Below are 26,035 nucleotides of genomic sequence, written 5' to 3'. Positions count from 1 at the left end.
CCATCAAACGGTTGCTAAATACACCCGACGGAAAGATGAGAGCGAGCAGTGGTCTTCGGGAAAGGTTGGTGTAAGAGTTCATGCTTGACGCCATCAGGAACACAGAAAACATGGATAGCATTTACTTTGATGGAAACAACCTAAGAATCGGCGATTAGTATTCGAATTAAAAATATGCACAGCACATATGTTTTTAATAAAAAAAAATATTTATATAACTATTTAAACGAGACAATTAAATGAATGCAAATAATTTATTAAGTTTAAAACATGTTCATTTAAACAGATGTCAGTTTAACCATATAAATTGTATGCATAAAGAGAAAACATTAATCTCGTCCAGCGACGATGGGTGACCTACATACTGTCCTTATTCATTCATGTAACATTACTGCATAATTCTATCAACATTAAACTATTAGGGCTATAAACAAATCCATTTACTCCTTTATTAATATTAATTTTATTTACTAATGTGATAAACTAGACTTAAAAACTAAAATGTTAATTTTACAACTTAGATAATTATTTAATATATATTACAAGTGCATATAATTTTTTTATTTATTGCTGGAATTAAACACAGAAAAAATATATTTTAAAGTGAGTAATTATTCTATATGTTACATTTAATGTATTTTATTTCCAAATTGTATAATTTCATACATAATTCATTATTTGTGGAATTACACAGATATATGTTTATAATAATTTAATAATTATTTATTGAAAATGTTTCACTTACCAGTAATAATAAAGATTATGAAAATTAAAGATAGTGAATATAAAATAGTAGAGTAACACAGTATAGACTGGCACAGTAAGTATGCAATTTGAACGTGTGAAAATTTGGCGGGGTTTATACAACCGTTAGCCTTGTCATTGAGATAAATTTGAAATAAGCTAGTAAATAAGTATGACGCAAATGAATTATAACCAGATAACTTTCAATTTTGTAAACAAGGTTAAATCAAACTGAGCAAGTATATGTGAAACACAACACGAGGAATTTTTTAAACATCGATGCGTGTGTACCTTTCTTTTTTATTTCTTAACTTTTTTTATTATATTTTTTAATTCTTATTTTATTATTGTTTTTTATGACGTCAGAGGGGAAGGAGTGACATCGGAGGGGAAAGGAATGAAATCAAAGAATAGAGAAGTAACATCTCGGGGGAGGAGTGACATCGTAAAGGGAGAGTGAGGTCAGAGGAGGTAGGACTGACATTACAAAGGGAAAGAGTGACTTCAGAAGGGGGAGAAATGAAGTCAGAAGAAGGCTTATGACGTCATTGATAACGCATGTCCTAGAACCGGCATTTTTCACACTACTAGTTTATTTTCCGAATCTGATTAGATAGTTACAGATGTGATGGGGTGAATGTTAAGAGTAATTTGCAGTACTGAAAAGTGACTGTGTGTTGTCAATCTTTCTTCTTCTATTACTGTTAACATTCATTGCTTTCAGATTACTTCCATAACTATCTTTGTTTAACTATATTTAGGTTTTTGGTGCTCTAAAGGCTGCAGAGGGTATTTTGTTTAGAATAGTGGCCTAGGTGGCTAGGGACCTGTTTGACTGCTTTTCTGACTTTAGCAACTGTGCCCGGTTGTTGTTTGGTATGTTTGTGTGTGTATTTTTATGTAATTTTGGTTACTTATGTATGGTAGATGAAAAGTGCGATGTTGTAAAAAAATTTCTGAAGGTGTGATATATAAATATACTTTAAGCTTAATTTATAAATTTTATTGGTTATCAGTTTTTTAATTTTGGATGACTTTGAAAGATATATTTTGTTAGCTGATGGATTTTAACACTGACGGAAATGTCTTTTGTGAAATTTGTGTTCTGTTGTTAATCAGGTTTGGAAATATCATATAGGCGCGTTAAATGTTTCCCGTCCTTTATATATATAAAACTACCTCCATTCTTCAGTCAACAATATTTAGCAGGAAACTAAAAATCATGGTGGTCTTCTCAGGGCTACATACCATTTTATGTTGTATATTCCACAAGCTTGAGTTGCCCGGAATTTTACCTTGTTCTACAAGACTCTTTTGACCAGAAGCCTCCTTCAAAGTGTAATCAGCATAAGTGAGATGATACACTCTCCACTGGGAAACCTCTAGCGCATGAGAGAATCAAACTTCACAACGCACACTGCTTTGGGGACACCCTTTGGATGGCATCTTATTTACCTCAGTGCCATCATCATTAACATACCAGTTACAAAAGTAACTTTGTAGCACCCTGATATCATCATGCATACATGCCTGCCATTGTAACTGACACAAGGCAGAGGGCCACCACAAGTTATTAAATGCCCCGGACCTGTCAATCACTCTGAATTGCATCCTCTGTACCTTTCCCTGGTTGAAAACCACACAGGTCCTCCTTCAAGACATTTTGCGAGACCAACCTTCCATTAATTCGCAAACACAGTACTTTCTCCAAACACCTTACTACAAGCACTGACAGAAGTGTCAACCTGTACAGCAACTCATAGTAGTATATCCTTGTCACCACCTTTAAAAATTCTTAATCACACCACTTTTCCAACAAACTGGAAAATAGCCAGCAAAATGTATTCTGTTCAGAACCTTCCTTATTGCACCTGCGCTTACGCCTAACGAGCAAACAAGGAGGAAAGCTAGCTATTGACGTTGGGTTAACCTTTCCAGGGGCAGGAACAAGTTCCAATCAGCTCATCCCTAAACAGATGTTTTGAAGTCATTATTTATTTTTGAATGTATGAGAGGATGGGATGTCAAGATAACTCCTAGGCCAAAGGGTTTAAATAGTGCCACAGATCAGAAAATTATGAAAGTGATAACAGAATATTAATGATGATTTCTTGTGCAGGAACATTACATTAAAAATTGCTAATATTGAAGAATTTAACCAGAAGTTAAGTGGAATAAGTAATCCTTAATTTTAATGATAAACTGATTTGTGTTCTTCATGTTTTCAAGTGTTAATTATGACCTAACTTTCCATACATCTGGCTAGTTACAGAAGATGCAGTATAGTTAACACTTACTCAAGAAACATACTCATTAGGTAAGTTTCTTGTTAATGGTTTTAAAAAATTCCAAAATATGACTGTCACTCTGCAGCTATTGCACATAAAAAAGGTTGACTTGTGGATAAAACCAGAAGTACAAAGGTAATGAGAATAAACTGCCAAAGTATTTGTTCATATCCATTAAACTAATTTCTACAAGCATCAAATTTATGTGAAATAATGAATGATTGATTGACAACGATTGTTCAACTGCATGTTGCAACCAGCAGGTTTGTGAAAGAAAACTGGGCCATAAAAATCCAAGCCCACTTATACAAAAAAAAAAAAAAATAATAATGAGAATAACCTAAGGAAAATAAATAAAATATATCAACTTACAAGTGCTTTATTTTATAATATTTTTAATTTTCTTTTTTTTTAATTTAATTAACTTAAAATAACAACATACTCTAAAAAAAATACAATACAATACAATAATAATAGAATATTAATTAGTCTTATTACAAATGATGGATCGGCTCACAGCAGTATTCAATACAATTTTAAATTTGAAAATAATTATAATAATAATACATTTATGCATAAGTAATTATATTACCAACATTATTATTACACAGTAAAATTTTAACAACTTTTAAATTCAATTTTCTGCAAAAGGGAGAACACAGTTTGTTTTTTGTTGAAAACAACAAAAAGGAATGAAATACTGTTTGCTCAATGTAAAAAAAACAAAGATATCTACATCAGCACAATTATTATACTAACCAACAATTTTGTATTAACTAAAAAAGATTTTTTTACAGATATTTTTGCTTTTTATTACACTGACTTACCTATCCAATGATTGATTTATTAAAAAAAAATATATATAATTTAAATAATAGAAATAAAATGAAGTAGGAAAAAGAGAACAAAAATTATCTTAAACGACAACAAAAAACCTGAGAAGAACATGTGAACCGGTTACAGAACCAAAACTGTTACAGTCCTGATCATTACAATAATAATAGTAACAATAGTCATCAAAATTATCATTACTATCAGCAACAGCAGTAGTAGACACATCAGTGGATGAAGACAACCTATTTAGCATCACCATCATTATATTTATATCACCACAATCAACATCATATTTTTTGTAGCAGCAGTCATCGTTATAGTCGGTATGTCATACTGGTTGCAGCGGTAGGTAAGACGACTGCGGCAGGATAGGTCGGTTTTCTAATTTACTGTAATCGAGATGAAATTCTTTCGGAACTTTTCTCCAATTCTGTGCATCAAAGAAATAATATGTACCTCTTTCATACGTGGAAGTCTTTTCAACTACACCCAAACCGGGCGCCTGAGTAATCCAAACTTTCTCTTCCATATGATACCGCCACTCTCTAGTGTACCTGATTAAAAGAAAAATAATACTACAAGTTAATTATTTATATACAAAATATAAAAATATACGATTAAAAAAAGTAAATTAATTTAATAAAATAAAATTATATAGCTTATTAAATTTTACACATATTCTGTACGAAGGCTACTTATAAATTAACCTCTGGTCAGGCATTACAAACAAACTGGTTTCCATGCATTTGAATGCATGCACAGTAAACATCAATAGCGCTTGAATTGGGTAGGGCTGTGTTGAGAAGTAGTATACATATGTAATTTTTATAAATAGTAAATTTTTTCAATTCTGTTTATTTTTGTTAGTCGACCAGAGGTTAATTTATAAATAGTTCTCGTAAAATTATATATATGAAGGAAACATTAAAAAAATACTTTTACAGAGAAAAATTCTTACCAGAGGCAAAAATAATGTAAACTGTGATATTATTTGTTTTAACAGAGCACATTCATTTTAATATTTAGAAAATCTTACTACATCTTTTTTAATGCAAAAAATAAAACGTTTTCTTATTGGTCAAGGAAAAGGGACCTTATTCCTTGTAATGTATTAGCCAACAACCTCTGGCAGAGCGGTAAAGATTTCATCTTTCACTGGGAGGTTGTACAATTGAATAAAAGTTCACCAGTAGCTATACCAGTACGCTGACACATGGAAAATAATCCAGCTATAAAAATCGCACCCAATCTCTCACGTAATCTCCCAAAATGAATACAAATGTAAAAATGGCAATATTTTCTTACTCTTGAAAATATTATTTATTTATTTGAATAGAAGACTGCTATGTCTTAACAAAAAGACCAACAGAAGGTTAAAAAAAAATTATTTTGTTGGTCTTTATAAATTTTTAAGCTAGCTACAGTACATCATAGGTGGTAGTTCCTTAAATGTTCCAGTGATTACTCTTATCACAGAAACAGTATACTCTCCTTTTTTAATGGAGAAAAGTTTTGGAATTTATTTTATGCTATTAAAAATTAATTTTTTTTTAGGATAATGATCAAGTAAAAAGTGGTTTTTACCAATCAAGAGAATAAAATACAGGTCTATAGTTACACTTACATATCTATTACAGAAAAATAATTATGTAATATGTGTGGTTACCATAAAGTAAATCTGAACATGTAATTTTATTCAATGAATTTTATGTATACCAAGCATGAGCATATATGATGTAAGTAAAAATGTGTATCTTTTTCACACAAATGCATTTTTTTATCATAAGAATTAATAAATATCTGCATTAAAAGGTTATCTGAACTTTAAAATAGAATTTAAAAGAATTAAGCATTATTTTAATTACTATTTTTTATTTTAAAAATTAAGCAATAAATAGAATGGTTGACGTCTTAAACTTACATGTTTTAAGTACATGTCTTAAATTAATCTGAAATAAACTGACATAAAAGCCAACTTAACAAAAATTAATTTAAAGGACTTGTTCCAATATAAAGAATAATTCACAAAAAATGTAACAAACTTTCAGGACATATCCCACCAGTGAAAATAAACAGGAAAGTTCATATAAATATAGGTTCGAAAACACTTTTTAGCGAGTGTTGGCTGGCGAAAGATTTTATCATAATTTTTTGAATCATTAGTATATGAACAGAAGAAGAAGAGTTAGTTATTTGAATTCTCAGTATGATACAACTAACACAAAAAAGCTCTGTTGAAATACAGAAAGCCACCAAAAAAAAATATTGTTTGTCAAGCAGTGTTGGATCCAATATGGCAGAGAACATTTTCAGCAGTTTAATTGTTTGCAAGTGGTTTTATTGTTTTTATCTTTGTAATTGTTTCTTTTTCTGAAGTATTTAATTGTTTTGTTTTATAATATTGGAAATCTTTCGTTTAATACGTAGTTAAAAATCTGCCATGCGTTGATATGTTCTCTATAAGTTTTTTTTATAACTTCTGTGTTTATTACCCTTTTAACAACGTTATTTTACACTGAACATGAAATAGTGTCTTTTTCTACCCTCATTTTTGTATTTTACCATAGATTTCACAAAAATGCAGTTTTTTATTTTTCAGGTCAGATTTCATATATAAAACCACTAAATTTATACCTTAACTTGGGTTCCAAGAATTATAGTCTAGTTTAATTTTACCAAAAGTGCAGAAATCAAAATGAAATCTTTTTTTTTGTTTTCAATCATTTGACTGGTCTGATGCAGCTCTCCATGATTTCCTATCTAGTGCCAGTTGTTTCATTTTGGTATACATCCTATATCCCTAACAATTTGTTTTACATATTCCAAATGTACCTGCCTGCACAATTTTTACGATCTTCATGTTCCTCCAATATTACAATGACTACGCCAGGATGCCTTACTGTGTGGCCTATGAGTCTGTCTCTTCTTTTAACTATATTTTTTCAAATGCTTCTTTCTTCATCAACTTGCTGCAACACCTCTTTATTTGTCACGTTATCCACCCATCTGATTTTTAACATTATCCTATAGCACCACATTTCAAAAGCTTCTAATCTTTTCTTCTCAGGTACTCTGATCGTCCAAGTTTCACTTTCATATAAAGCTACAATCCAAACATCTATTTTCAAAAATATTTTCCTGATGTTTAAATTAATTTTTGATGTGAGCAAATTATATTTCTGACTGAAAGCTCATTTTACCTGTGCTATTCGGCATTTTATATCCCTCCTGCTTTGCCCAACTTTAGTAATTCTACTTCCCAAATAATAAAATTCTTCTACCTGTATAATCTTTTCTCTTCCTATTTTTATATGTCCATCTACATTATTTCTATTACACTTCATTCATTTTGTTCTTGTTTATTTTCATGCGGTAGTTCTTGTGTATGACTTCATCCATGCCATTCATTGTTTCCTCTAAATCTTTTTTACTCTCAGCTAGAATTACTATATCATCAGGAAATCATAGCATCTTTAACTTTTTACTTGTACTGTTACTCCGGATCTAAATTGTACTTTACATCATTAACTGTTTGTTCTACATATATTAAAAAGTAACAGGGATAGGAAATACCCTCTTGTTGGACTCCCTTTTTTATTACAGCATCTTTCTTATGTTCTTCAATTATTACTGTTGCTGTTTGGTCCCGGTAAATGTTAGCAATTGTTCTTCTATCTCTGTACTTGAACCCTAATTTTTTTAAAATGTTTTATTCCAGTTTATGTTATCGAATGCCTTTTCTAGATCTGTAAATGCAAGTATGTTGGTTTGTTTTTCTTTAATCTTCGTTCTACTATTAATCTGAGTGCTAAAATTGCTTCCCTTGTCCCTATACTTTTCCTGAAACCAAATTGGTCTTCTCCTACTAATACTTCTTCCACTCTCCTCTCAATTCTTCTGTACAGGATTCTAGTTAATATTTTTGATGCATGAGTAGTTGTTAAGCTTATTGTTCTAAATTCTTCACATTTACCTGCTCCTACTTTCTTTGGTATCATGATAATAAAACTCTTTTTGAACTCTGATGGAACTTCCCCTTTTTCGTAATGTTACACACCAGTTTGTATAATTTATCTATCACTTCCTCACCCGCATTGCACAGTAATTCTACAGGTATCCCATCTATCCCAGGAGCCTTTTGGCTATTCAAATCTTTTAATGCTCTCTTAAATTCAGACTTCAGTATTCTATTTCCCTTTTCATCCTCTTTGACTTCCTCTTCTTCCTCTATAACTCCAGTTTCTAATTCATTTCCTCTGTATGACTCTTCAATATATTCCACCCACCTATTGACCTTTTCTTTTGTATTATAAATCAGTGTTCCATCTTTGTTTAACATATTATTAGATTTAATTTATGTATGATAAAATTCTCCTTAACTTTCCTGTATGCTCAGTCTATTTTACCAATGATCATTTTTCTTTCCATTCCTGAACACTTTTCTTTTATCCACTCTGCTTTTACTAATCTGCACTTCCTGTTTATAGCATTTCTTAATTGTCAATAGTTTCTTTTATCTTCTTCATCACTAGCGTTCTTATACTTTCTATGTTCATCCATCAGCTGCAATATATTCACTGACATCCAAGGTTTCAACCCGTTCTCTTTGTTTCGCCTAAGTTCGCTTCTGCTGATTTAAGAATTTTCTTTTTACCATTCTCCCATTCTTCTTCTTTATTTTCTACCTTTCTTTTTTACTCAGATCTCTTGTGATGTCCTCCTCAAAAATCTTTTTTTACCTCCTCTTCCTCAAGCTTTTCTAAATTCCACCAATTCATCTGACATCTTTTCTTCAGGTTTTTAAACCCCAATCTACTTTTCATTATCACTAAATTATGGTCGCTATCAATGTTTTCTCCAGGAAAAGCTTTGCAGTCGATGAGTTGATTTCTAAATCTGTTTTAACCATGATATAATCTATCTGATACCTTGCATGCGTACATTCCATGTGTACATTCTTCTATTATGATTTTTAAACTGGGTGTTGGCAATTACTAAATTATACTTTGTGCAAAACTCAATAAGTCGGTCCCCTCTTTCATTTCTTTTGCCAGCCCATATTCAGCCACAATATTTCCTTCCTTGCCTTTTCTAATGTCTGCATTTCACTCTCCAACTATTATTAAATTTTCATCCTCTTTTATATGTTTTGATCAATTTCTTCATATACACACTCTACTTCATCATCATCATCATGAGCACTTGTAGGTATATAGACGTTAACAATTGCTATCAGCTTAGGTTTTGATTTTATTCATATTATAATGATTCTATCAGTATGCATTTTGAAATACTCTATTCTCTTCCATATTTTCTTGTTCATTATGAAACCTACTCCTGCCTGCCCTTTGTTTGATGCTGAGTTAATTATTCTAAAATCACCTGACAAAAACTCATTTTCCTCTTTCTACCAAACCTCGCTAACTCCTACTACATCTACATTTAACCTATCCATTTCCCTCTTTAAATTTTCTAACCTACCAACCCTTTTTAGACTTCTAACATTCCACGCTCCAACTCGTAGAATGTTATTTTCTAATTTTCTGGTGATCCCTTCCTTAGTAGTCCCAACCCAGAGATCTGAACAGGGGAATAGTAAAATATACTGGAGGTAAATTTTACCAAGGAAGGTGCCTCCATCTTTGTTACATGAAAGTGCAGAGAGCTACATTTTCTTGGAAAGAAAAAACAGCTTAGTTTTCCATTGCTTTCAGCTACACAGTACTCAGAAGACCAAGTAATGTTGGTATGGCCATTTAAGTCCTCCTGACCTAAGCCCTTGACAACTACTGAAAGAGCTGCTTCCTTCTTTCAGGAATCATCCCTTACTCTGGCTCTTTAACAGATACGTCTCTGATATGGTTGCACCTTCGGTCCAGCTACTCTGAGATTGAGTGACACTGCTTATTTCACTCACTGTTTAGATAAATAGTCTGTTTTATAGACTTGTCTCTATTCAATAAAACAGGTAAGTAAATGTTTTCATTTGAAAAGTAAACTGTATATGACAATGTAATTACTGCATATTAACAATAAACTAATTTCTGAACAATATGAACTAATGTTCTTGAAACACTAATAATATTAAAAACAACAGAACTAGTAAATTAGTTTCCACACTACACACACAAAATATTACTTACAGTTCGTTAGCTGCAGCCAACTGCAGAATATCACCAACATTCGTGTAAAACATATAAAAGAGTACATCATCCTTATAACGACATAACTTTATTTGTGCCAGTTTATCCCTGTAATATAACATACAATACAAAATATAAATATAAGTGACAAAAAATGAAATACAATTCTGACATTTTTTATTTTACACAGTTAATACAATTCATACAACACCATTTGTATGGGTAATAATTGTAACAATGGAGCAAATAGTTATTCCTGTCTAACAATATTGCTGATAATTTATATTATTATATTGACATGCTAAACATAAACTTTAATAAGGAAGATGAAATGACTGGTGAAAAAATGCTAGATCTTTGCCAAGAACCAAACTTAAAACTAACTGATCTAGAAATCATCATATGAAACAGAGAGTTTTACTCATATATGAATATAAAGCCCAATTTTTTCAAAATTATAGTCTTTTATCTAATAATATAAACATTTGATAGAAAACTACTCTCTAGCAATTCATGATAAAGTCCATTGATTCAGTGCTATTAATGCTTTGTATAAGAGATGAAAGCATAAAGGAGGTAGGCATTGTACTTGCTTTCAAACTGAATGTACATTTCTTTCAACAAAAATACACTATTTCATGTTGTTTTGACTGTTAATTAAAAATGTTACTAAGTTAATTTGTTACTAGCTGTTAACCAAATACTAATGGTTATTTAAACTTATAGATAACATAATAATTGCAAAATACAGCATTAAACAACTACATCAAAATTTGACTGAGATGAAATACAACCGCATAAAACTGATATTAAACCTTTTTTATTTGAACAAAATGGCATTTTATTTTTTTAAATCGGTTAAAAAATAGCCGAGTTACAGCAGTTATGTCTTCCACTTTACATTCAATTCGATTAAATATTAATTGTTTTTATTTATCGATAATGCTAATAATGTAAATTAGTATCAAATTAAGTAATAATTTTCTCACAAAAAAATTTAACATTACATAATAAAAAAATGTATATTAATTTTACACAGCGACTATTACTGCTGATCATGTTAACAAAATAAAAATGAAGCTTCTTTCAACAGGAATGGTGTTCAAAACTATCACAACCAGCAAAACTGGAGCAACGAGAATCCTCATGGTACCTTCAAAAGTAGCCATCAACAAAGATCTTTCCTGAACATACAGACAGGTATTTTTTAATCACTATCTTTTGTGTTTTGTCATGCTACCAAATCATTTAAATGGAGAAAATTATCTTGCTTTTTTGCAGAAAATCTTCTACATTTTTTGGAACCTCTATAATTAGGAGGAAATATGTAGTTTCACCATGATGGAGATCCAGCACATTTCAATCAATTGGTATCAGATTTTCTGGATGGAAATTTCCATGAAAAAATGGATAGTCCATGGAGGGCTAGTGCCCTGGCCTGCCCAATCACCTGACTTAAACCCTCTTGACTTCTACCTGTGAAGCAATTTGAAACATAATGTTTATTCAACTCCAATACTCAACATTGAGGATCTTCAACAGAGGGTCAAAAATGAATTTCAAGAAAAATACTCCCGGAATTTTTGAATGGTTAAGACAATCTCTCAGAAAAAGACTGGAGACTTGTGTAATCACTAATGGTGGACCCTTTGAACATTCTTATAACTTTTAACAACTGTTAACTGTTTATTAAAAAAAAATATATACCTAATGTTCTAATTAACGTAAGATTATCAAAGGTAGTTTTATTTTTTTAATTATTAGGTCTATTATTGTGAGAAAATTATTATTTAATTTGATACTAATTTACAATATTAGAATTAACAACAAATGAAAACAATATTTAATCGAATTCAATGTAAAGAGGAGGACATGAAAACAGACACAAAATTACAACATCAATTTTTTCTATCATAACTCACAGCTATTTGTTAACAGATTTTAAAAAATACAATGTAATTTTGTTCAAAATAAAAGGCTTAATACTTTAGCAAGATAGATTTTAATAAAACGTATATTTATGGAGATATAACAGATTGATAAATAAAAATGGCCGTCATTTTGTAATTTGCTAAGGTATTTAAGTCCTGATGTTTTGCTAATTTTAAAACTTTGTTACAAAGACACTTACCAAATAAATGTTAATATGACTCCTCTATCTGAACTTGAAATATTAATTTTTATATAAAAATAACAAAATGGGGAACAGGGGGAGAACGAAGGAGAAATTGCCACCTAAGGATATTTTTTGTTTAGTTTACAAGTAGAATTCAAAGAAGTATTGCCAGCCCACAATTTTAGAAACACTCTGTATAAATGTTCAATGTGTACATTGTTTGTAACACTACAGATATCAACATGGTAGTCAAATTCATCCCAAGCATAGGAAAGCATATGCCAATCGACAGTAGCAACAGCATTTCTGATGCATTGTTTTAACTTGCTGATTATCAACAGGAAGGGGCAGCATAAAACCTTCTCTTTTACATGACCTCATAAAAAGTAGTCGCAAGACGTTTAGTCTGGATTATGTGGTGGCCAACACTTAAACACTATGTTTTCCTCAATTGCACGGCCAATTCATCATCTAGGAAGGTGTTCATCCAAATAATCTCTGACCTGTAAGTGCCAGTTAAGCAGAGCTCCATACAAAAACAAATTTGTTTTTGTATAAGAAAACCTTCCTTGAGTTGAGGCATTAGCCATTCACTTAACATGTATAGATAAATTACTCTGGTTACTGTCATTTCATGAAAAAAGAATGGTCCGTACACCCTATCATGATATACACACACCACAAAACATTTTCACTTTAGGCATTAGGGGAATCACATATATGTTGTAAACTTTCTCTTGAGTTTTCTGTACCCCATATTCTTACATTATGTCTATTAACTGTTCCAGTAACATGTAACATAGATTAATCATTGAAAATTATGCGATGAAAACAGCCATCATCACTTTCAACACATTCCAGCCACTCCACATAAAAATGTTTACTTAAGACTTTATCGTCAACATTTAAACTTTGTACTAACAGTAATTTATAAGGTGTCATTTTCAAATGTTTCCGCAGAATTTTTCACACAGTTGGTTGAAGAATTTCCATTTCAAAACTTGCTGATCAAGTCAATTTGCTTGGGCTATGTTGACACAAATCACAAACACGATCAATTTATTCTCAAACAGGATGTCTTTCAGCGCTTTTCTTTTTAAACAGACACTGTTTTTTTAAACTGTTTATTCCAGTCATATATTGATTTTCTTGTTGGTGGTAATTTAATATATTTTGTTCTGAAACGTCGCTGCACAATACTAACCGAGTTTGTTTTGGCTAATCCGAACACACAAAAAGCTTTCTCTACTGCAGTAGCAGTACCAGTCTTCCCAGACTGGTAAACACGACACATCAATCAGTGACATTAGCAGCAGAGCAGATGTAGCAAGATAAACTTTAAAAAGTTTTCTGAATACCATATCATTTACTGTATTCATATACACAAAGTTTAATTTTTTGTAAACTGTCAAAAGTGAATATTTAATTTGTAATCATCCTGCAATTCAAACTACGGAAATAGTGGCTATTATCACAGACTGACATCTTGATGGTTTGAAAAGTAAAGCAAAAGCAAACATGACTGCAGAATCCAATTTTACATTTTTGTGAAGGCAGCTGGTTTTTTTTTTAATAAGTTGAGTTATTTAAAAAAAAAAAATAAATAAATGTATTTCTGAAATCTATACATAAAATAGGTTATGTATTAAATAACCCAAAATTGAATTACATTCTAATTGAAATATTAAAATATCATAGAAATATTAAATTTTTCAAAAATGTGTCAATCAGAATGTATGTGTGGATTGATAATAATATTATATCATACGCAGCATTGTTGTTAATGGTATTTCTTTGGTAATGACTAATCTACCATTAGTTATTTGTAACTAAATAACAAAACCAAACAGTATCCTATTTAAAGAGTGTACACACCAAAAATTATTCTAGTTCAGTGAACTATTATTGGTCTAAACACATTTCAGGTAATTAGCATTTTATCCTTACTCCCAGAGTCCCATATGAAGAAGACTCACTTTAACACTTTGCCTAGAACCTTAACTAGGTTCTTATTAAAATGTTTTTATCATAATTTTTCATACCAATTATTAATGCACACTTTATTTGAATTTCAAAATGAAAATCATCTTTATATGACAAAATAAAATGAATCTACTAAGATAAATTGTAGATGTAATATAAATCACATGTGACAATCACTCTAAAGAGTAAAAAATCATAAATACAAGAAAAGAATACAATATGTATAGAAAAATATAAAAATAATCGCAATTGAAAAAAAAATGAAATTCAATCAAATTTTTAAAATATATCAACACACACAAAATCACAGCCTCTAGCAGTAGAAATGACAGTAATGATACCCAACCAATGCCCAAATATTTAAATCTTATATATACTCAAAGCAAAGGTATTAACATTAAATATAAACTAAATAATATGAGATTCAAAACAGAAAATTCTAATTTAATTAGAAAATAATACTGCAACCAAAAATTGTTTAATAACTGTATAATTAAAAAAAAATTATGTAGCTTTAATGAAAAGTGTTATTTAACTACTGTGCTGCAAGGTATTCATACAAAATTAAATAACGTAATTTGATAAGATATAAAAAGCAGATTACCTGATTCCATGGTTAATGAGATATTCAGGAGGTACATGGTAGTCAATATCTTGAGGTCTACATGGCATCTCAGCCCACGGCCCACCGAACGTCGGATATAAATTATCTGGCGAATTTAAATTGAGACCAAGTGCAGTTAAATCCTGCCCTAACGCCAAAGATACAAGATTTGGATCAGTCTCTGCCGCTCTAATGAAAGTCAGTAGTCCAACCATACCGAATTGATCTTTAACCATACTAGCTGGTATATTTGTCACCTTACCTGTAAAACGCAACAAAAACTTATTTTACAAAAAAAGAATATTATGAATATTTCATCTGTAAATATTCATTACAAACATTAAAGAAAAATGTTTAAAAACTACTTTAATTTTTCTATTGAACATAAATTAATCATGAATTTGTACTAACCATCAGGAGACGTTTGTATTCCTCTTTTACTGCTCTGAATTTTACTGTCATTGTTCATAACAACCCTGTTAGATGGTGCTACTGTCCCTCCTGTTCCGTCTTGGGTCTGGTTCTGCTGTGGTACATCACCAGTGGTTGATTTATCGGCACCACTACTGCTACCTGCCGATGTTAAGTTATTGGCAGGCGATGGGCCATCGGTGTTCGTCGTGCCAGGTAAAGCGGGAAAATCTTCACTGCTCATCGTGAACTCACTCGATTCTGATGTAGGTTGTTTAACCATTCCAACTGCAAAGAACAATATCAATATAAAATGGTAACAATCAAAACTGATCAAAATATAAAGGAGAAAGTGACTTAAATATAAACTGATTTATCAACAAACAAGTAGCATTCTGATTATCAAAAAAATCCTAAAATGAAACCTTACATTTAACTGCACAGCAATTTGGGAAATACTAACTTCTTTCATAGTTGAAAATATTTGTAACAGTTCCAGTTTTAAGAATAGTAGCAGTTTCAGACTACCAAACATTACTGCTACTACTTTACATGTAATCCACAATAAAATGAAACATAATTATAATAAAAAACACAATAAAGAAATAAAAAATAATTAATGCCTAGACATACTATTAACATTTTAACACTATTAATTACTTGATTTTGTCTTTCACTATTTGTTATTCAATTCTAATTATCAATATATCTAGGATGAAAACCTGTGGTGTAATAACAAAAATGTGCATTATCCCTTTATTTACATCATTTCACTTCATGTTGTTTAATGAAACAAACAACATTATATTAATATGCAAAAATCAATGATCATTTGCCAATAAAATTCAATGTACTTTGCTATAACAATATTTTTACTGACGTCAGTTTACCTAAATACGAGGTGCACAGTAAAGTAAAGAGACTGATTTTTTGAGTAAAATGTGAAAACCTTGCAGCTTTCATAGACACTCCATCTTTGACCTTGAACTTCCTGCCATTAAGAGTCCAAGTGACACATCCATATAACCTCAATCTTGAGTAGTGTGTAATAAGTGAACATGTGTTTTGGTCTCTCGTCACGAAAATAGAATTACAAAATATTGCACAACGTTATTTCATTTCTTTTTGCTTTAACTCTAAGAGAATGTGACGACAATCTACAATAAGCTTCAGAAGGCTTTTGGAAATGAAGTTATATCAAGAATTTAAGTTTTTTGTTGGCATAAAATGTTATATGAAGGCAGAAAGAATGTTGAAGACAAAGACCGAAGTGGACAACCATAAACCTCATGGAAAATGTCAACACGACCAGGGTTCATTAAATCATATGATCTGATTGAAGATTATCTGTGGAAATGATTGTAGAAGTGAATATCAACTGGGAAACTGTTCACCAAATAATAACAGAAAATTTGGGCATGTAAAAGATTTGTGTGAAAATGGTCCTGAAAAACCTCATGAGCAACAGCGAGTTGCACGAGAAAATGTGACAGCTGATCTGTTGGAACAAGTACAAATCAACCCAGAGTTACTGAACCGTGTTATCACTGGTGATAAGAGTTGGTTCTTCCATTATGATTCAGAAACAAAATATCAAAGTTTGCAACGGTGTTGTCGAAGTCAAAAGTGAACTGCATGTTTGTGTGCTTTATATTCCAAAGGCATTCTTCATAAAGAATGGTTGCCTCTTGGACAAACAATCAATATTTCTACATTCTGACACCCCCATCGGGGAAGACACCCTCCATGTGGCAGTTTTGGTTGCCACACCACCTCCTCCAACACAAAAACACTAACAAAACATAACAATAAATAATGTAACTTAACAGTAACATAAAACAAAATTAATGAAAACCACACAGGAACAAAAACAGCAACAGTTTAGCAAACCATAAAAACAGTAAAACCAAAGATAAACACAAAGAAAGAAAGTCCAAAAGGAACATCACACACTTTCAGCAATCCTTTCTTTCAACAAATATGTGATAAAACTTTCTACAATCATCCATTCAGCCTGGCTTTTCCAATTAACAAGGAGATCAAATGTCAACCTGATAATATCAAGCCGACAAATGGTCTCCATGTGCATTAAGTCATACCTCTCTCTTTTTTCTGTTTAGCCTCCAGAACCACTGTAAGGTATTCCTTCAGAGGATGATATGTATGAATGTAAATAAAGTGTAGTCTTGTACAGTTTCAGGTTGACCATTCCTGAGATGGATGGTTAACTGAAACCGACCAAAGAATAGCGATATCTGTGATCTAGTATTCAAATCCATATAAAAGTAGCTGCCTTTAGCAGGATTTGAACCTTAGAACTCTCAACTTCAAAATCAGCTGATTTACATACCAGAGTCCACCAGGCTGAATTTCTGTAGTCTGTCCCGAAAAGCACCATGCCCTGAAAGAAATTGCATCACATACTTGTTCGAGTGTGCCAAAAGGTGTCCTGCAAATCAAAAACATTAGGGAAAAGACCATGCTTATAACACCCACACTCTGTATGATCCCATCTGGTCTGCCACAGGGCGACACCATGCCATTATATCTCCTTTAGTTTCTTCAAACTCAATTTACCTGACTTCTTAGCGACATAACACTGTCTCAGATGCAATCAAGTCGTCGTGATCGGTTTCACACCTGCGATCACCAAGATCGCCTCCTGTGAAGTTATACTACCACCTTTTTCCGTTAGCAATATAAGGAGTTGATTTCATAACAAAATATCCCGATACCTTTAAAATTTTAGCCTATCTGCCCAAACAGGCACCATATAATTGCCTTGCATATAACTTTAAGAAACTCATAGTCTTAAAATTAAGACCCAAATCAGGACTGTTCACATGTCAAATTCCAAAGAAGGCATTACAGGTCTTCTTCCCTGTGACAAGTTGAAGGTGCTTCTTAAACTGCAATTACTCATCAAGAAAAACCCTGAGGTACTTTTGAACCTGAACATATCTAATATGTTGGCCTGACATTGATATGTGGACTAGCCACCTCACAGCCAAATGGCCTTTGAGGAGCATCATCGCGATCTTCTCTGGGCTAAATATCAACTTATGTTGATGACCCCACATCCTGCATGTTTTAGTGGTTTGAAATTCAACCTCCCTCAACCAGCAGGAGTCCATCGTCAACATAAGCCATGATGCAACACCCGCTTGGCAACCTAAGCCGCAGAAGTGAATCAAACTCCACCAACCAAAATAAAGGACCCAACACACTGCCCTGTGAACAACTTTTGGACAGTGTCTTCCCCAATAATGGCTGCCCTCGCGGAGCAGCACAACCCAGTGAAAGAAGTAACTGCATAACCTGCAACTCACAGTGCAATCTCTCTTCTGTAATTGGTATATAGCAGGCCGCCAGAAGTTATCAAATACCCAGAAAAATTCAAAGGACATATTCCTCCTGACTAGAGGTTACCACACCCATCACATGAAATATGGCGTCCTCAGTACCCTTTCTATGATGAAATCCATAGTGATTATCCATTAGTAAACTACGCGAGGTCAACCCCTCATTTATGTAAAAGTAAGAACCTTTTAAAAGACCTTACCAATAATAACTGGCAGTAACGTCAAGGGCATATATGACAAATTAACAGCAGGATCCTTGTCCCCATCTTTAAACAATAATTTCACAATCCCCTTCTTCCAACACACTGAGAAGTATCCTAAAAATTAGAATTTATTAAAAACCTATGTGATAATTCTATAATTCTCACACTTACCCCTACTGAGCGAACAAGGGGCTCTGCTGTTATCCCAATGAAGCCAGGCGCCTTACATCTACCTAGACTACAGATAGCTTGATGCATCTCGACCGTGAAACTGTGAAACTGAGCAACCTCAAGCCTCACTCACTGATGGTATGCAGTCTCACCTACTTCAGTATCAGTAGGCAGTAAATCGTCAAGTAGTCTGTGCAAAATTTCAGATATGTTTGAAATTACACTGAGTGGGGTTGAGACAGTGGACAGAAGAATTTTCTTTCTTTGTTTGTGTCCCAAGGCCCTATACTACTACCCAGGGATCCTTATCTCCTGTTCAAGCACAAAGCAATGCCAGGAATCCCTCTTCGCTGTCCGAACTTTGTGAAAATATTGCGATCTATGATTTCTATATTTGCCAACAAGGACCACCTGCTCTGTTCCAGATCATTCTCATACTGAGATCCTCTCCATGAACAGACAGCCTGTTTCAAAACAATCAATTCTCTGCTCCACCATGTAGTGAGCCTCTCACAACCAGAACTACAAGGAACTGAACATTCAGCAGTATCAATGAATGCCACTGACAAACCTTCTTCCAGGTCTTCCAAATCCAGAACATCCAGACTCCAATCCAAAACACGAAGTTTGGCTGAAAGAAATTCAATAAATTTTTTCCAGTTTGCATGCCTGTGCAGAAAACGATCCTGCTGAACTGGGACGTTACATCGGTAGTGCTCACTCAAATCACCAGCAATCTCATACACAATCAATCAATGATGCCTTAGCTATTGTCAATCACCTTCCAGTTACAAACATTGGCAGTGATAAAGCTACTAATGGTAATATCGATGTTCAATCAACAAAAAAGCTGATGCCCATCTACCATACCTCTATATGTGGGCAACTCACCATGTACATTATATACCTGCAGACCATGTTGGGCTAAAAAGCCCTCAATTAATTCACTGATATCATAGATGAAGTCGTTACGCCACAAAAGTGACTTAGTGTTCACATCCACACCAATAAGGATTGGACTGGTACCATAGAAATGTAGGATTTAATCCCACACCTCAAGTTGACGATCAGCAGGATCTCTATATTGAAAATATGATCTTGCAACATACAGATGCAAGTTCTGAACATCTACACAGACAACATGATGATAGTTAGAGGGCTGTCGAAGAGCCAGTCAAGTTCCCTTCTGCACAGTAAACCAAACGTGCTATCAGAACCAAAATAAAATCTTTTCCAACGAGAAAAACCTGGCAGAGTTCACCAGACACAACATACAGATGCTGAAACAAGACATCCAACCCCCTACGTATGGCAATCTCGCCAAATTCAAGCTGTAAAATGTATGCACCCTGTGCAATTTTGCCCAATTTTAACCATCTAATGATATTGAATTGCAATACATTGTGACAGCTCTATGACAACAATCACAATCCTTACTACTTATTACACAGAATGCTTATGGTCCTTCCAAAGATATCTGCAATTAACACAAGTTGGGCTCTCTGACTTCTTTGGACACTCCTCTTGTTTGTGTCCCTTATCCCCTCAGTGGCACACTACCACCATATATTTACACAGTTTAGCTGTATCCAAACTGGCAACACTTAACACAACGTTCAACATCTACATGTTCTTTGACCTGACATGAAGGAAAGTCAATAAACAACCTGCCCTGATATGAAGCCTTTAAATAGTTCAGGACTCACCTTGAAGACATTGTGGTAACGCTCTGCCTCACGCCCAATTGACAATCAACCTTGAAGGGCACTTCAGCCAACTTAGTATTCTGCTCCCATACAAGTGTCATTAACACCTTCTCAGAAAGACATTGACAAACATCATGAACAATAACCTTAGGACCACTCATCTCTCATGTTGGTTTTACTGCCCTTGAGGGAGTCAGAAATGACTTAATTGTCTCTTTGTCCTTGGCAACAATAACTAGCCCCTTATTCGTCTCACGTATATTTTGAATTCTCAGGCTCAACCTCTTTGTCAAATCACTGCCTGAAATTCGTCCTTCATTTGCTTGCTAGATTTCGCCGATACCCCTTTCTTTAAATTAACGAAAACAGCCTCAGGCTACTTTCAAGACAGACTGGCCTCCCATTTCTCCTTCAATACCTGAGAATAAGGCTTACATTAAGGCACCACAATTGGAACAGAGACCTTTTTCTTTTCAATCACCTCACGCACTTCTGGAGGGCTCTTATCCAATTTATCATACCCTTCCACGATGGCAGAAATAACCGACTTGAATTCTCTCATTCTGAGGGTAACCTTTTCGCATACCTTTGCTGAACTACTCCTGGGACTCTCTAAGAACTGTATAAGTGTTTCATATTGCTCATTAAATTCCCTCACAAGCGGAACAGAATTCCCCACAGGCCCTGTCACTTGAACAAAATCCTGCACTAAATCCTTAACCTGGGTAGAGATACCAGATACTCCCAGCCCTTAGCTTATCATCTCCTGATGAGGAGGAATATTCAAGCAGCACTTCAGCTATTACTTCACCAGGAGCGCATTTTGCCCACCTGGACTTACCCTTTTTACTCCCTTTATCAGACACACTCAATATTAATAAAAACAAAGACTATTAGATTAATTTAAAGTTGTTCATTGTCAACAAGTCCAATAAATCAGATGGCAATATAAACAAAGGAAAGAACAATCAGATGAATGGAAGATGGCCACTGTCAAACACAACAGTCAATCACAAAGAATCAATGTGGCTGTTACCAATGTAAACAAAATCACAAGTGATTAATTACCAAATTTATTTGAATTATATTAAATTCAAACAAACTGCTAAAACAAAAAGAAAACCACCCAACTATCTTACAGTTCAGATAACCTAAAGACTATCCAAACAACAGAAATTTGAAATAATCAATTATAAACAAAATAATGACTAAACAAGCAATTACATTACTAATAAGCAAAGAACAAAATTCTTCATCACAATAATACCCCCATCATTTTATGCAACATTACCTATACAGCAATTTTTAATTCAAAACGCATTTTGGTACTACCACAGCCACCTTATTCACTAGATACTGCCCCGATTGACTTTTTTTATACCCAAGTCAAACTGGTGGTCAAGGGACACCATTTTCAAAGAACAGATGTCCAAAATGCTGTGACAAGGCTCTCAGACAACATTCCAAAAGAAAAATACCAGAAATGTTACCAGCAGTGGCAGAAGTATTGCATTTTGTGCAAGCAGAAGAGAACCACTTTAAAGGAGGCTACACTACAGCTGACTAAAAACATAAGTAAAAATTTTTACCACATCAGTCTCATTACTTAATTGTTGCAACTCATATATTGTTCCAAGATTTGATAGGGTTATGAAACAGAGATTCACAACTACCAAAGATGTAAAAGAGATGTAACTCTAAATGTAAAAGAGAATAATATATAATAATGTGTTAGAGGTAATGGATGGTTACATGTTAACACTGATTAACCTTTGATCATCATGGATTCGAAGAGCTCTTTGTATAAATTTTCTTATAATGGTTATTTTCTTTTAAGCTTGCTATTTTGATATGTCTGTTGCTGAATTTATTTGTAAGAATAACTTTTGTTTACATAGCATAGTTGGTAATGTTTGCATACAGTATCAATAATACACAGAAAGGGTGATAAATTGGTGTGTGAATTTAAATATATAAAGGAAAATTTGGGGAAAAAATTCATACCAGCGTTAATTTACATTAAAAAGAAGGGTAATTATTTCTAAGAGAAAAATAAAATGATTATTTTTTAAGATTAGTGGGTTTTCAAAGAAAACAGTTTCTGATTTATATATCAAGAAAATATTAAAGTTCTTTATATATTATAATTTGACTATTGTATTTTTCTAGCATTTGAAAGAAATTTTTTTTGGCCTTCATCCACTTCTATGATTATCTGATTTTCTTGGTCACAATATTTTTTGTTTAATATAAAAAAAATTAATACAGTACAGAAATATTACAAGTAGAAACACAAATAAAAATCTCAGCAAGAGGGATATATATATATATACATTAATAATTCCACAATAGGAAATGTTACCATTGCTATACCGAATGAAAAATTTGCCAATTTTTACTTAATAACGTCAACTCTGAGTAGATATTTTCAGCTAAGAGATTTTATAATATATCTTTTATGAATTAATGTTATACTCATACCCTACTCTACAGAATGTAAGATATTGGAAGTTATATACTTCCATAAAAGAAACAAATTATGAGATAATTAAAAACTATGATAGCATTCTTAATCCAGCAACCTACTGTCTGTATGAAATGAAGTAATTCAAATAATGGAAATATGTAAGAGTTTACCCACTAAAACATGTCAAATATTGTTTAGTAATTTACACTTGAAATAAAAGAAAGAAACTGGGCACTACTCCTCACTGATTTAACTTAGTACACCACTCAGGTGCACTGAATATAGCAGCATTATTTTCAACCTGCCTACATTAAATATATATAATAAATATCTATATAGTTTATTACATTTCTACACTATGAAAGACAGATTTCTTAACAAGTATTAGATAAACTTAACTGCATAAGTGAATGACAATTCAAATCCTCAAACTGGCCATACATTTACACCAAAGTAATAATTCATCAGTAAAAAAAAAAAAACAAATTTTATTTTTAAGTCATGTCATAAATGGTAAATTAAAAAAAAAACTAAAAAAATTTGAAAATAATTATTAAATAAATTTTATTTATTTTTAAGTTGCAGGTCTTAGAATAGAATTAGCTATTGGATGCTCTTCAAATTATCCTTTGTTGAGTATTTAAATACACATCTATTACATACATGTTGGCATAATAGGTTATGATGAATCTGAATTGTCATTTGAGAATGTATGAGATATAGTGAAAAAACAAGTACATCATGGAAAGCAGCCGTCAGTTTTGCATTTTATTATGATAGTTTTCTGTATTCAATATGACATACTGGTCGATGGGAGTGTCACACTTTTGCTACGCAAAGGTTTGTAGAGTGTAAAAGTGTAATGCAACTATTGGGTTGTTTTGATTACATTTTCAGGTTGTTAGCATGGTTCTATCCCTTCAAGGAATACCATATTAAAATAGGTTAAACATTTTGATGCTATTGGGTGTATTACTAATCAATTTGTTGGCATTAAGTGCATTTAACTACTCCAGAAACAGTGAAGTGACTGAGAACAGCAGTGGTAATGAGTCCAACTGCACTGCCCTGCAACAGTAATGTTTTGAAATCTTTTGGCAAGTCCTTCCTATTTATCGCACATTGACTTTTAACTGTAATCATCCAAAATTCTGATCATGTAATTATTAAAATCAAAGTATATCCTCATTATATAGTTTTGTAACATAATGTAGACATTTAAAATTATGATCAAACAGTTATGAAATGGCTTATTATGTCTGATGAAATTTAGTTTCAGGATACATGGATACATCAAGTCATTATAATAATGATAGGAAATCCGAACAGGTGTTTGTGAAACCGTTTTGTAGCAATAAGATAACAATAGTTAGATATGGAGTGTTAGATTTTAGCATTATAAGGACACTTTTTTGAGTAGAACAATTGAACTTTTGACAGTAAACAGGAACTTTTTACCACAAGATTTTATATAGGACGGAAGAATGGCACAAACAACTTGGGATTCAATGGAGATAGTGGAACAGCTTTTCCAGGGCCTGCAATTAATTACAAGATTTGAACACATCAATTTCCCAGTGAGGTCTTTGAACCTAACAGCACCATAATTATTTTTGAAAATAGTTAAAGTCAAAAGTTAATGCTACCAATCTACGAAATGTCCAGCAGCTAGAGGAATGGGTTACTGGTGAGGAAATAAGCATTAACTTACTAGAGCACATCATGGATTTGTGTTTGTTGCTTCAATAGCCATTTAGTTAATGTCATTATCAAAAAAGTGAAACTAAACAATTTTTAACATCACTTTTTTTTCAATGTAATCTAATGTCACATTAAATATGTTTAAAAATTGTCACATTCTACTGAGGCAACTATATAAACACTACTAATGTTGTATTAATATTCATGTCAAAATAAAAAAACATTTTGAGAACAAAATCCATTAAATTGCGTGTAGAAATATAAAACTTAAAAAGAAAAAACTGATTTCAAAATCAGAGCCCTCATAATCATTTTCCAAAAAAAATTTCATAATGAGAATGTATATTTGAAACTTAAATAAATTTGAAAATTAAAATATTTTAAATAGTTATAAACATGAACTATACCACAAACTAACCTAGCAGAAACTTCACTTGCACTGAATTTTTTTGCAAAGGGTACAGGAGAAAACAGATAAAAACTATTTTGATGTATATAAAATATACAAATAGTTTATAAAAATATTGTACAAACAAGTACCACGATATTCATAAAAAATTATTAAAATTATAATACTATAATGTAAAATGACAAATCTGAATTAACAAAGATGCCAATTGAAATAAAAAACATCCACCATTGTAAAATTTAGAATTGCTGATTTGAGTCTAAATAAAAGAGGATTGTACTTAAAAGGTAAATATAATAAATTTCTGATTGTTTTAAGCTAACACAGAATTAATAAAACAATTCAAATCTAAGACAACCGAAAAGAAAAATGTAACATTATAAGCAAAAATTATCAAGAAAGCTAGATATCAAGAAACAGTAACTACACAAAATTAGTTAAAATCAAACAATTTCATAAAAAAAAAATTATCTCATAGATGATTAGTGTACATTAATGATGTGAGAGCGTAAGGTAATGGTAGTGTATAAAATTTCACAAAAACTTCTTAGAAATTTAATAATACATCTATAAGTTTCATATAACTTGGCTAGTTATTTTGCTGTTTACTATATCAAAAAGAAAAAAATAATTACATCATTAGAATTTTTAAGCATTTCTGCATGTTTATTTAAAACATTATTTGCATGCTGTTAGCCATATTCTTTTTATTGGCATGAAAACAGAAAAACACGGTTTTTCTGGTGACTTTTGGAAATGTAAAATTCGGTTAGCTACAAAAAAAATAAAGGACAGCAATAAAAATTTTATATTCTAATATGCAGTTCATCTAACCCTTATTTACCACTCTGCCAAGTATCAGTTTGATTAAACAATTTTTAAAATGCCTGTAC

General features: G+C 32.2%; 1 protein-coding gene across 1 annotated transcript in view; it reads right to left on the bottom strand.

The window, feature by feature from the left end:
- Window positions 1–3,395: 3,395 nt before the first annotated feature.
- The window catches only part of Rga (CCR4-NOT transcription complex subunit regena), a 50,181-nt gene continuing 27,541 nt past the window's right edge, over window positions 3,396–26,035 (bottom strand). Inside the window, exons 4-7 of the mRNA XM_075371760.1 lie at window positions 15,124–15,411; window positions 14,713–14,974; window positions 10,010–10,117; window positions 3,396–4,420 (exon numbers count right to left, since the gene is read on the bottom strand). Of these exons, the coding sequence (XP_075227875.1) occupies window positions 4,195–4,420; window positions 10,010–10,117; window positions 14,713–14,974; window positions 15,124–15,411 (884 nt within the window). The 3' untranslated portion in view covers window positions 3,396–4,194. The remainder of the gene's footprint in view (window positions 4,421–10,009; window positions 10,118–14,712; window positions 14,975–15,123; window positions 15,412–26,035) is intronic.

The sequence above is a fragment of the Lycorma delicatula genome, chromosome 7, assembly GCF_047948215.1.
Source record: "Lycorma delicatula isolate Av1 chromosome 7, ASM4794821v1, whole genome shotgun sequence".
Classification (NCBI taxonomy): Eukaryota; Metazoa; Arthropoda; class Insecta; order Hemiptera; family Fulgoridae; genus Lycorma; species Lycorma delicatula.
Note: the sequence above shows the minus strand (reverse complement) of the source record. Positions and strands in the feature narration are given on the sequence as shown.